Source organism: Pempheris klunzingeri, chromosome 12 (genome assembly GCF_042242105.1).
Source record: "Pempheris klunzingeri isolate RE-2024b chromosome 12, fPemKlu1.hap1, whole genome shotgun sequence".
In the NCBI taxonomy this organism is placed as follows: domain Eukaryota; kingdom Metazoa; phylum Chordata; class Actinopteri; order Acropomatiformes; family Pempheridae; genus Pempheris; species Pempheris klunzingeri.
In genome coordinates, this window is record NC_092023.1 from 7,190,930 (window position 1) to 7,204,304 (window position 13,375).

Sequence of the window (13,375 nt, forward strand, 5' to 3'; positions counted from 1 at the left end):
AGAATAATAGTTCAATTCTACCCCCCATACTATGTGTGTGTATGTAAAAATAAACTATCAACACAGTCCCCAGCTGCTCCACTTGCTGACCAGGTCTACTGCAGACCTTTTGTCTGGCAGAATGTGGTTCAAGTCCCATTATAAGAGATTATTTTTACACACACAAACCTATTCAGTGTGTATGTTAGGTCATGATCCAGCGAGTGTTCTTTAGGGATGTACTTTTTTAGGGTTTAGTGTTACTTTGTTAGGGTGTAGGATCACTTCTTTTCAGGGTTTTAGGGTTACGTTCCAAGTTTATTGCGGCTTAGAAACTGAAATGCGCACAATGTTAGTTGAAATATGTCAAGGTGAGTTAAACAACATTTAATAGGTTGTTCACTGCTGAAACTAGTACAGAACGCAATGAAAAACTAATATTTTATGCGGCAATATGACCTGAGCTATATACTGAAAGAGCAGCCTTATCAGTCATGATTAAAGGCTCTATGTTGTAGAAATGGCAGTTTTAGGTCCTGCCATACGTCCCCTTGCACGTCACTGATCACGCATCCCCATTTTTTATGATAACTAGACGTCACAGTGATTAAGGAGTCACAGACTGACACCTGGCTTAATAGAAAAGAATAATCTTATGATAAACTTTAGCTGGTATTTTATTTGCATAACTCACAGCAAAAGTAGGTCTGTAAGTTGCCATCCAAGGCACAACACTACATGTCACCTTAAGGCACTAAAATGATGGGCCTTTTTCACAGCAGACATTTTGACTTGTTATAGTAGGAAAAGCACAGGTGCTAAAATAAACATTAATGATGGCTGTGTACCAGTAAGCCAGCAGCTACATGGAATGCAGCCATCATTCATTTAATTTCCTAAAGTGACAAGTTAAAATGTCTGCTGTGGCAAAGGCCTATTTCTGTTGCTCAATAGATGCCAGTTTCAGTTTTACTGTACTAACATGTAAGAAGCATTTTAGTCTTGCGGCTGGTTGAATTGACTTATCGCTTTATGTATGAGGTTATCATACAATGCAAAATCAAACTGACTGTAGTGAAGCAAAAGGTAGAATATTTATCATTGTAATGTAGTGGAGTAGAGGTCTAAAGTAACATGAAATACTTGATTTAAGTACCCCAGAACTGTACTTAAGTACAGTATTTTACTCCCACCTCTGCCAATAACAATGATAAAAACCCTTATTACCTGAGGGAGATGTGTTCTGTGTTGTGTATCGCCCCCTTGTGGGAATACTAACTAAATATTGTTGTTTTCCTCACCTCCATGCTCATGCCTCCTCCACCAGGAGGGGGCAAAGACGTTTGCAATATGATGAGTTTAGGTGCAGTTGGAAATGCTAACTTTCAAAATGAACGGGAAAAGTGGAAGCTGAGAGTGAGGTGTGGTGGTCAGATAAGTTGTGTGTTTCTGTGCAGCTGTTCATGCATTTAAGTGGACAAGCTGTTTCCTTGAAGTAAAAAATACAAAAGCAGCATGCAGAAGGCTGTTTTATTTTAATTTATTTATTTTTTCTTTTGTATAGACTATTACTGAAAGTCGGGGGAGCACTTGAAGGCAGCAACGCTATTCTCTTTGCCATACTTTTTATTTTTTTATTTTTGTGCAAATTAATAATGTTGTTTTCTTTTTGCAGGCTGACAAAAAACAAAAATCTCTGACTTCAGCCCTCCAGAGGGTCCCGTTCAGTGAGTCCAGTCGGAGTGGGACCGCCCGTGGGCTGCATACTGATTGGCACTCCCCTCCTGTCCGAGCTCCAGCCCCTCAGGAGGGCGGGGAGGACGGATTAAACGCCAGTTTTACTGCGTTGTCATGTTTCAGAAGGAGTCCACAAGCTCCGAGACCGCCTTCAGCCAGCATTTCATGGATGAGAGACTTTTCCCCCCTCTACCAACTTTGTTTTCTTCCCGGAGAGTCCCCTGAAAGCAGCTCCCTCATGGTTTTTGATAGTCTGTGTCGTCTTCATGGCTGAGCGTCTGATTTTGTAGCATTTAGAGTTTTCCTTGGTGCAGATCCTCTTCGGTTTGTCAAGATGCAGCTCCGGACCGTCCTGGACGTGAATGTTGTGGACGTGCAGAAGAGGAGAAATCCCTCCAAACACTATGTAAGTTGTCTGCTCCTTTCTGCTATCGAGTAGCTGTTAACATCACAGATGTAGGCTGCACTTTGTGCACCAACTCTTGAGATTTTAGCCATGCTTGCAGCTTTATGGATGACCTCTATGGTCTTGACTGAAACATATAAACAACTGAGGGACTGACTGGTCCAAAGACTTTGGTGATCCCCTCAATTTTTATTCATGTGTCAACATGAGAGTCACATTTATGGCTTTGAGTGAAATGTGGATGGATGGATGACATTTGAGGTGCAACCTGACTTTGATGATCCTCTTATCTAATTTACAGCAGTGAAAAGTAATTAATTACATTTACTCAAGTATTTGACATAAGTACAAGTTTGAGGAACTTTTACTTTACTTGAATATTTCCACTGCATGCTGCTTTTCTACTTCTACTCTTCTACACCTGAGAGGGAAATATTATACTTCTTACTCCACTATATCTATCTGACAGCTTTAGTGACTTTTCAGATGGAGATTTGTCACATTGGATAATATAACAAGCTTTTAAACCCAGTGGCTTCTAACCCTTTTTTTTTTGTTGCTTTTGACGTCTTACAAAAATCAGTGTGTAGTCGGGGTCACAGTTCAGATGTTTATGTGTTGTTAACAGCTGCAACAAATAGTTTGTTTTTGTCTCTAATTTCCTCACATCATTAAATTTCAGTTAATGTTCAAATGATATAATATTTCACCATAAATCAAAAAATAGGACTTTGACTAAACTATTTAACTATTAACTAGTTCAAAGTCTTCACCTTCAGTAACATGCTTTACTTTTATACCATAAGTACATTTTCCTGCTAATCCTTATGTACTCTCACTTAAGTAGGATTTTTCATGCAGGCTTCTAATGGAGTATTTCTACAGTGCCGTATTGATACTTCTACCTCAGCTGTATTTTGTTTTTTGTGCTAAGTAGCAAACATTAGCATGTTAAAATGCTAAACCTAGATGTTGGATGTGGTAAATATTACACCTGTGCAAGCATGTCAGCATTCAGCACAAAGCATCAGGGCCTGAGGACAGCCCCACAGAGCTGCCAGCACCGCCGTACACCAACTGAAATCACACATTTGTCCGTCAATGTGTTTTTAAAACTTTATAGTCAATAGCTTTTTATTATTAAAAGGAAGGAAAGAGTCTTTGGGGAAATATGAGCGATGCTCCCTGTGGCAGATGGAGGGGTGTGTCAGTGTGTGACTGGCAGCAGCTGGCAGGCTGAGCCCTGACAGGGGGGTGAGAGGAAAAGTAAACTTACTGGGTAGATTACCTGCTGTTTAGATGCTGTTTAATGTACTGCAGCTGACCAGCTAATTATATGGCTTCCAAACTGACATTAGCAGTGCACTTTTCCCCTATGACTGTTTGGTTGCTTGTTCAACATGCTAAAGTGCAGGGCAAGATGTGTTCGTGTTTGTAGGTTAGATAACAGGGATACCGCAGCAGGAAATTTGGTCTAGGTCGTTCAAAGTCTGTGGCTCTTAGTTGTGTTGTGCAGCAGGTTGCTGTCTTGCTGTTAGTCCATATGATCGTCTTTCTATGATAGAACAGTGTGGTTGCTGTAGTTTTCTCAAAGGATGACCCAGGAGATGTGCTTTATGGAGCAGATATGTATGCAGTAGCAAACAAATCCCAAAACAAACATGCAACTTAATTTCAGCGAGACTTAAAATCTTGCTGGTATTATGTGCTGTGGACTCAATTCAGTTAATAGTCAGAAAGTATTTCAGATCAATACCAGCTCTACTAATAAAACTAGCACAACATCAAACTGACAGCAGTTATGTAAATATGTAATAAAATGGGGTCCCACATTCCACATAAAGCAAATACTGTAAATAAATGATGGGACTGTGTTTTGGACGTCCACCCAGAACATCATTATAAAGCAGTTCAAAACAAGTGCAATAAGCCAAGGCACAAAAACCCAGGAGCTGTCATTTACAGAGTAATTTACTGCCTGTAAATTACCATTAGGTAACATACATGGTTAGCTGAAAAGAATGTGTGTATCAGTAGCAGTTCTTTAAGGTAGCACAGGCCATATTTATGTAGTTTTTTGGAGGGAATGTACCATCCTAGCGTATTCACACCCCACCCCTATGAGAAAAAGCAGCGAGTCTTGCACTGGCCAGACACATCCCCATGTAAACATCATCAATGGGTACAGTTATAATGGACTGGGACATCTTGTGCATGACCAAAGCTGTGTAGACAGACAGGGGGAAGCCCCCAACACCGCAGTAAGGAAGAAATGAGTTTGACTTGTACACTTGAAATGGAATACTGGCCTGTGTTTGTGATCAGATGGCCAGTAAAGAGGTGCTTGCTTCCATCAATATCCCCGAGGCTTTGGAGACGCTCAACCATGTTGTCCGTATTAACAAAGACGTCATCATCATCTATCAGGAAGCGAGTTTGCAGACAGTTTCTTTTTATCCATTGAAGACAGAGTATCTGCTGCAGGGTGAGGATGAAGAATGATTCATAGAGGTCACTGCCAGTGGTGATAGTAGAGAAAGTCTTGGATCATACCAGGAGCCAAATTTTGTTGACATCTTGGCCAGGACGTGGGTGCCTTTATTTGACTGCATTTGTTTTTCACATCTTCCTGTAGATTATTGGTTTTGTAATTGACAAAATATTTACAGAGATGAACAACCACAAGAAGAGCTTCCAGCAGCAAGGAAGTTCTTGCTCTTACAATCTGAATATCTGAATCTCAATAAATGAATACATTGAAAATACATCAATCATTAAAGTACTAAGGGGTTTAAGGTAAATTAACCCAAAATCGTGATTAAGACTTCCATGAATTACAATTAATTTCGCACTGTAATGACATAGCAGAATTTTATGGTTAAAGGTTATTTCTAATGCACTAAATTCATTAGTGCATCTGGCTGTCATGTGGGAGTTATTAGCATCACATGAGTCGGACTCTTAGTGGAGTTAAGATACGGGCTAACTTATTTGTGAAAGGAAAGTATGATTATGTAGAAAACATATTAGTAAAGTTGGCTAAATCATTATTTGATTAAAGTGGAAGTAAACATCTTGTTTGGCTTAACTATCATTGTGAAGTGTGAATCACAGTGTAACTTCTATAGAATAATGACACCATGTCTTTATAATCCTCCTTAATGGCTCCCTATAAGCCTCGCTTTCATCATGAATCCTATCTGCCACCAGGTACGAAAAAAGGCTGGATTCACAGCACAAGGGAAGTGCGTCATCCATTGTGCAACCAAAACGCCATTCTTTCAACTTGATCAGTAAATAACACAACCTGCCTACTTATTGATACATCCAGGTTTGATCATTATTCATATCATTATTTGATCTTATGGCAAAGACTTTCTAAAAAGAGCAACAGTGAAAGTTACGATATTGTGTTGTGATTGAAGAGTTGTTAAGCAGTCAGATGGTTGAATGTTAAAAGATGCAGATCTGGTTGTCTTTACAACAGTGGCACAATGATACCTCTTGGAATCGCTTGGTGAGGAAAGTTGTCTGCTTCCACTTTAAAGGCCAAAACTATGATACGTGAATACTTGAACAGATTTCACCAGCGGCTTTAATTATCAAATTCTCAGTGAGAAGGAATGTACCAGTTTTACAAGTGAAAACAGGAATTAAATTGTATTGAAAGCATCTCGGACTGGTTGGAACCTATGTACCACGGGTTATCTCAGGCTATCATTTAGTTATTAGAAAGAAATAATGCATCCAGTATGTTCAGAAGTTTGTGAAACGTCTGAACAAACAGTTTGTTCTTAGCGTGACTTTTTTTTTTCTCAGCCTCAAGTTGTGCAATACTACTTCTGAAGTATTCGATGTAACAGCTGGAGCAAAATTATAATCCTCATCCTCACTTTCTTCAGATGCATTCTGGCATTGAATATGCTAAATATTACAGAAAAGGCTGCGCTGCAATTTGGTTCTCTCTCAACTTTTTAAAGAAAACATCACATAAACACAATTTGAGGATTCATTGAGGAAAATTAATGACAAGGCATAATAGCAAATGCAGACTTGTTTTCTTCTAAATTAACAACAGTGTGCAAAAATATAGGCTACATGTGTTATATAACGAGTAATTCAACCAATTTTCATTTTTTTATACAGTTGAGGTGCCACAGAAACATATTGCACATAATTAAACCAGTATTCAGTCAACAATAATGTCCTGAACATATTAACAGATCAGCGTGAGTTCATGGTGACTATCCCCTTGATAGTCGGTAGTCAGCCTGTGCAGATGCTGGGGTGCATATGGCAAATAAAAATGTACGAGCTGCCTGTTGGGCACAACTTATCAGGAGTTTAGCCAATCAGGCTACAGCACAGAACATGCCCCGAGCAAACTACATGATTCAAATAGTTGGTTAGAGTTGGTTCTTTAAGGTCCATCGAGAGTAAAACAGATGAAACTTGATCACTGCTCTTCTAGGCCAGATCCCCTGTGTCAGGACTCCTAGACCGACAGTCCTTATCTATTGACCAACCAATCAGTGACAAACCTATAACTAACTAACGAACTCACTTACTATGTCAGTCAGTCAAGCACATGTAAAACATTGTGATTATCATTTAATTACTAATAGTCTTATAGTCATCCACTACAGTGCACCCAATGTTTGACTGGTGGGACTTGAGTATCTGACACTGAACATGTTTTTCACTGTAAATATGCGACATGCTCACATGCAAGAATTCCAGATGTTTCATGCTCTAATTCATACAGATCAACTGCCTGTCAAACAAAATGGGCAGATCTTTAGATTAGAGGCAGGATCTGTAACTTATTTTAGAAGCATTTTTGTTATATTGGTTGAAATTGTCAGAATAGCTTATCAGCAATCAATTGGAACTGAAATCATTTAACATGAAAAACAAATGAATCCGGTGCCTGTGGACTGTAATAATGTCCCAGGACTGTAATATACTCATCCAATCATTTTACTGGGACCAAATTAAATGACTGGATGGTCGACCTGCCTGTCTACCTACGTACCTGCATGCACACGGCAAGTGCACCCATTGCTCATGACTGGAGTCTTCCACAAGGCTTAAGCTATCGAGCAAATTGCACAAGATGACATGATTGTGGCATTTAACTGAGATGTTTGTTTGTTAGACTGATAAACTAAGAGAGGCAGCCATTCAGCGGCTGTGTACAGAATAAACAAGACCCGGTCTTCTCATCACTGTTAGTCAGGAAGTGGCTGTGGAGAACGGAATAGTTTGATATTTTGGGAAAACCTGTAGAGAAACATGACTTATGTACCTACATCTCATGGCCTAGTTAGATTCTTAGATTTTAAAACAGTGACTTTTGAGGAAGAAATACCTGGTCTAAGGTTAGGCTGCCCATTCTGCTGCTGCCAGACGAAGTTATGGCTGGTTTAATGAGGAGAGCAACAGTTTGTCAGCGTCTATTTCCAATCATGTAATTGTTTAATTGTTTTTCAGGCTTTTCATCATTCCAGTTAGACTGACAGACTTGGTGACAGCTGCTGATTGAGAGAAAAAAAAGTTGTAAAGTAGTCAGGGAGCCTCTTTTCATGCACTCTGGCTGAACATAATTGAACTGTTTTGCTCGTAAACAGTAAGAACCCTATAAAGAGCCCTCTGTTCTTAATCTCTACTGCCTATTTGTTGTCTGGAAGACGGTAGGAATCTGGTCATGACTCCTACAAAACTCTGACCTGCTGGTGGGACTAGACGAAAGGAGGGGGGATCACCAAAGTTAATACAGTTCATTCGGAAGAGAACATGAATGTGTCTAACACATTTCATGGCTATCTTTCCAAAAGGTGATAAAGTTGTTTCAGTCTATACCAATCTTTGGTGGTTGGCAGTTTTTATTAGCCATGTTAAGGGAAAGGCTCTTTGGGTGGCAGTGTTGATTGGTCCTCCACTTTAGTTCAGATTGAAAAATGTCATCAACTATTGGGAAGATTTCCATTAAATTTGGTTGAATCCTAATGACTTTTCCTCTGGTGCCATCATCGGGTCAAAGTACTTTGGTTTTTGACTAAATTCTAAATCTAATCTAATGACATTTCCATCAGCTTCAGCTGTAGTTTGTGTTAGAAAATGTTAATAAACCAACATGCTAAACGAAGAGGATGAACGCAGTTAACATAATCGCTGTTAAACATCTGCATGCTAGCATTGTCACTGTAAGCATATTATTGTCAACATCTGGCCTTTTTTTACTGCAGACCTTGAGTTGTCACAATAGGAAAAGCCCAGGTGTAGATAATCAAATGATTGACTGCTGAATTCCATTAACTGCTATAGATTCAGGGTGCTGGCATTGTTCAAGCTGACTTACTGGGACAGAGCCACAATTAATGTTGTCATTAACACCTGTGCTTTACCTACTGTGACAAGCTGAAATGTGTGCTGTGAAAAAGGCCTGTTTAGCACAAAGAACTGTTGTGCCTAAGCGCAGACTCACCGAGCAGCGGGTGTGGCTGTGGACTCCTACTCTTGTTTGACTGTATGGTCTGATCTTGGTGTTGTAGTAGTAAAGTCTGATGAGCCACAAGACATGTCTCAGCCGGACTGGGAAAATCAATTAGTCCATCAGGTACAATTGGATTAATTGACCTGAGAGTTAGGATCAATTGCATCATCCATCTCCTGCTGAGGGAAGCTGCCAGAGGCCACTAAACACAGGGCACAGCCTTTCCCTTGGGATGCAAACCGGAGGTGAGGGTCGAGTGGGAAGTCCCCATGGGGGAAGAAGAGGAAGAAAAAAATAAAATCTCATTATCTATGAGCTAAGCAACAGAAAATGCTTGTCCGGTTTGAGAGAGGAAAGAAGCAACCCTTTGTCTTTTGTCCCCACTGTTCAAGTGTGACTTCCTTCCAGGGACTCATGGCACTGGAGCCAGATGCAGCATGGCAACCAATCCTTGTTTACATACATTGCTAGAGGGGGACCATTTCAGGAGAGATGAGATTCATTGGGAGGTCTTCAGTTTGTGCAGTGTAGTGCTTGAACAGCCTTGCTGAGTACAGACTTAAGCATCCAGACCAATACTGTGCCTATCAGCTACATGACCACCAGTCATGGTAATTGAATGCAGATGAGCGCACACATAAATATGCATTCATTTGTAGTGTTTACTTGTTTTGATATCAGCTGTAAATAATGTAGTCCTCTTGAATGAAATTACAATAAATAATGGTTGCAACCATTGCAATCAGTTCCTGATTAACCCATACTAATATATTAAGCTCGTATTGTTTTCTGTTGCATACATTACATTGTCATGTTCGAACGTAAGCATGGTTCATGGTTCTTCTGGGATGCATCTTGACCTCACACTCCCTCACTTTGAGCCACGCTGTTGCTTAAATTCAGAGTGTTTGGTCATGCTGTCTGTATCTAATTAGGGAACTGCTGGAGAACTCGTTCTGCCTCGCTGCAAACTCTTTCTGTAATGAACTGGAGTCTGAAGACTGCATTTCAAACTAGTAACTGATGTCCTTGCAGATTGCCACCATATGTGTAAATGCTGCTTTTGTAAACACTCTGTGCCCATGCGCTTAGATGGAAATGCATAATGCGGCCATCTGTTTCTGAACCTCAGGGTGTGCGCAATTGTTTTGTTGGCCCTTTATTGTTGAGGCAAATAGAGAATTTATTTTGGGAAAAACTTGCAGCAATGTTTTGTTCTGTGACTGATGCCTGCCAAAATGATATTCCCCTTTCAGATTCTGTTTGAGTCAGGACTTCATCCCTGCCATTATTCTTGTTGATTTATAGAAGTGCTGAGAGTTGTTGACATAAAGGCGATATTTGGCATTATTTGTTGCCTTGGACTGTGGAGTCAGGTGGACACTACAAAAGTAAAATTCAAAGTTATACAATGTACTAACATGCAGCTTTTAGTTATTAGCGTTGTAGAAAGAATGCAATTCGTTATAAGTGGTTTTAATGACATAATACGTGAAATCTACTGGCCCTTACATTGACCCCTGTTGGATTTCAATGTGTGATGGAAATAAATGAACTTAATGAGTTTATTTGACCTTTGATGACCTCTTGAAGTGAAGTCAGGAGGGAGTGCACTTTGGCTCACTAGGGCAAGTCAAGCTAAAGTGGTGCTGCGGTGTCTTTCACAAAGTGACTTTGTTCCTAATGGGCCTCCTTTGTTTGTGCTTGTCTTTCTCTCACTAGGTGTACCTCATCAATGTTACATACTCAGACTCCTCTTCCCATGTCATCTACAGGAGATACAGCAAATTCTTTGACCTACAGGTATGTTATACCACCAAATGAACTGAATACATTTACAGTCACTTAATACATGAGCAGCTTAAGTTCTCAATCTTCAAATTATGTGCTGAGAATGGCCTGAATATGTCTTCATCATATTAGAGTCTGTGAGGTCAGTTTGACCTTTTGGTCATGTCTTTCTGTTCAGCTGCTGGAGGACGGTACGCTTAGTGAAAGGTCTCATTTAAGCCTGCTTGGAAAAAGGGAAATAGGGGGAAATCCAGTCAGCAGATGCAGGAAGAAAACATGACCTCAGTCAGTATGTAGAATACAGCATGGGGCAAATGCCTCCATGCCTCAAGATTTTTTGGCGGATCCAGTAGCCTCCAGTTACATTTTTACATTTACAGTTACAATTTAACCACACAAAGGTGAAATCTATACGGTAGTTTGCTTGTTAGAAAGACTGAAACATGTAAGTAGCTTGAGCAGCAGTTTTTGAGGGGTTTAAACCTAAATCAGACCCCAGTCTCTGGCTCTTCTCTGATAACCCTCTCTGCCAGACTGCACTCTACAGCGCTGTGGCTCTGGAGGGCCGGCTGTGTTGAAGGCAGCAGAGGAAACCCTTTGTTCTCTGGTCTCTTGCTAATAGCCAGGAAAATTCAGCCCAGGTCTGTTTGATGGAAACAGAGCTTCTCTCCTGTCTCTGTAAACATTAGTCTTGCCCATAGATCCCTGCTGCCGGGGCGTGTTTGTCTGGCCACGGTAATCCGTGAAGAACAACAGTCTGCAGCTGTCCACACAAAATGGGTGGGGATGGTGTGTTTTATTTGTCCTATATGAACATAGTCATATAGGTGAAAGATGAAGGGTCTCGAGTGAAGCACACTGGCAGTTGCAGACAATCCAGGATTAGTATTGGGGTGAACAGTTGTAAAAACAGACAAGACTTTACAACAAAAAGTTACACTTATATTAAAGTACTAAATGATTACAAACTATTATTTTTATTGGGGAAATTAGTTCAGCCAGTGAGATTTACAATAAGCTGCTTACAGAAAGAGAATGTAGTTTAAGGTAATGCAAGAACCAATCCCAGATTGCACTGGATGAAAATAGGAGGAAGTTGTGGTCAGGAAGGGGTTGAGGGTCGGGCTAATGAACAGTTTTGAACTAAAAGGAAGATGCTTTTCCTTGGATGTTTAGATAAGACAGATATTGAACTGCTGCATGTCTCCTTATGATTTCAATAATGTGGTGCAATGACAGCCTACTATAGTCTCACATTTCTAATGCCGTAATTAAAATATTTGTCTTGTCTCCAAGCAGAAACTGAGTCTTTGTTTGTCTGCCAACTGACACCTACAATCTTTTCCCATCTTTGCACAGTTCTCTGTCTTCGTAGCACAATTGCGTTTTATGTTCACTAGAAGCTGACAGAGGGGGAAAAAAAGATGCATTTGACACCCTTGGCCTTACAAATGTGACCATGATCTCATCTGATAAACATTAATTCATAATTCAGAAAAGAACAAGAAACGCCTTTTAAGCAGTAGCCAGACATTTATATTATGTTCAGCATCAGTCGGCACTGTAGAGCTTTTCATATAACACCACTTGTCAACAACAGCTTGCCAGCGTTGCTGTTTGTCTTTTAAAGATGAAGTATCCATTTTCATTGCCAAATGGGTGTTCAAACGTGCACTCACAGCTAATGTTTCAAACCTCCCTACTGCACTAAGCATAACTCAAACAGCTCCTCTGGGAGGCAATTATCATACATTATCAGGATCCCATCTCCTTTTTGTCTGATTACTTGTTATTGTCTTTTCTGCTGACCTTAAGTGAAGTGTGCTCTTTGCATGTGTATGCAGACTTAAGCACATCAATTCTTTGTTTTTGTAGACATTTGTTTTCATGCTGAATACTGCTGAGCTGGTGGGGAAGAGAAATGTTTTTGACCCGCACATGTTTGACGTGAGCAGAATTGGTCAGTGTGTCAAACAGAGTTTACCACCAAAGAGAAAGGAGTGAGGTTTCCCCCCCTCCACACCCTTCAACCACAGTGTACAGAGCACATGGGTCATAGCATTCCACAGGGGGATTGTGGAGTGTGCAAGCTGGCCTGGTTTCCTTTTGGATAGAAACTTCTTCAAAAATCCCTTAGTCGTCATTATTTTTGGATCGGGGAATTGGACCAGGGTCAGCTCTACCCTGTCTGCATTATAATTAGTCTGCCCTACATTCTCAACATAAGGTGGGACTTAAGCAAGGTTATTTTTTCTTTAAAAAAAACTATTTTGGAACACTTTGGATGCATATGGGGCTAAGACAAACTAATGGTTGAGAATAAAAGTTTAAAGGTGACATGCTAAGTATAATATCTTTTAAATTTTAAATCTTTTAATATGTGTCCCTGGTGTGTCTAGAGATCCTCAAACAATGAGACAAGACCACCCTCTCTCTTTTTGTCCAGCTCCATTTTTCACAAAATCTGTGTGAAAACACACCGTTTTAGATTTGGCCCCTCATGTGACGTCACATGTCCGTTGAACATGTGACCTCCTTCAGCCCCTTAGCAGGCTGATGGTCCGCCCACTGAAAATCCGCCATTGTTGTTATCTCACTAACGCTAGCTCTGGTAATAAGATATAAAAGGCATGAGCAAAGCAGACAAATTGCCCCGTTGTTTGCTGCAAAAACCCACTCATACGTCTCCATGTGGGGGTGGGCGGTGCCTGCTCAGACCTGTGAGAGTTGACCAATCAGAGCAGACTGGGCTTTTCAGGTCGGGGGCCTTAAAGAGACAGCAGCTAAAACATAATCTACCCCTGCTCTAAACCCCCCCCCCCAAATTAAAAGTATTAACCTGAAAATGATCATAATGTGTTTCCTTTAAAGATTATTTAAACACTGATTAGCATCACAGTCTTGCACTCACGGTGGACAGTTTAAAGAAATGATCAAAGTATCTAGTATCAAAGTATTGTTCTTCC

The 13,375-nt window shown here is 40.3% G+C and overlaps 1 protein-coding gene and 1 pseudogene across 2 annotated transcripts in view; one reads left to right on the forward strand and one right to left on the reverse strand.

The window, feature by feature from the left end:
- The first annotated feature begins 2,010 nt into the window (after positions 1–2,010).
- Positions 2,011–13,375, forward strand: part of LOC139210707 (SH3 and PX domain-containing protein 2A-like) — a 52,312-nt gene continuing 40,947 nt past the window's right edge. For both annotated transcript variants that reach the window (XM_070840836.1, XM_070840837.1), the window contains exons 1-2: positions 2,011–2,122; positions 10,341–10,421. In XM_070840836.1, coding sequence (XP_070696937.1) covers positions 2,051–2,122; positions 10,341–10,421 — 153 coding nt within the window. In that variant the 5' untranslated portion in view covers positions 2,011–2,050. The remainder of the gene's footprint in view (positions 2,123–10,340; positions 10,422–13,375) is intronic.
- Positions 3,137–7,184, reverse strand: LOC139211257 (N-acetyllactosaminide beta-1,3-N-acetylglucosaminyltransferase 3-like; annotated as a pseudogene).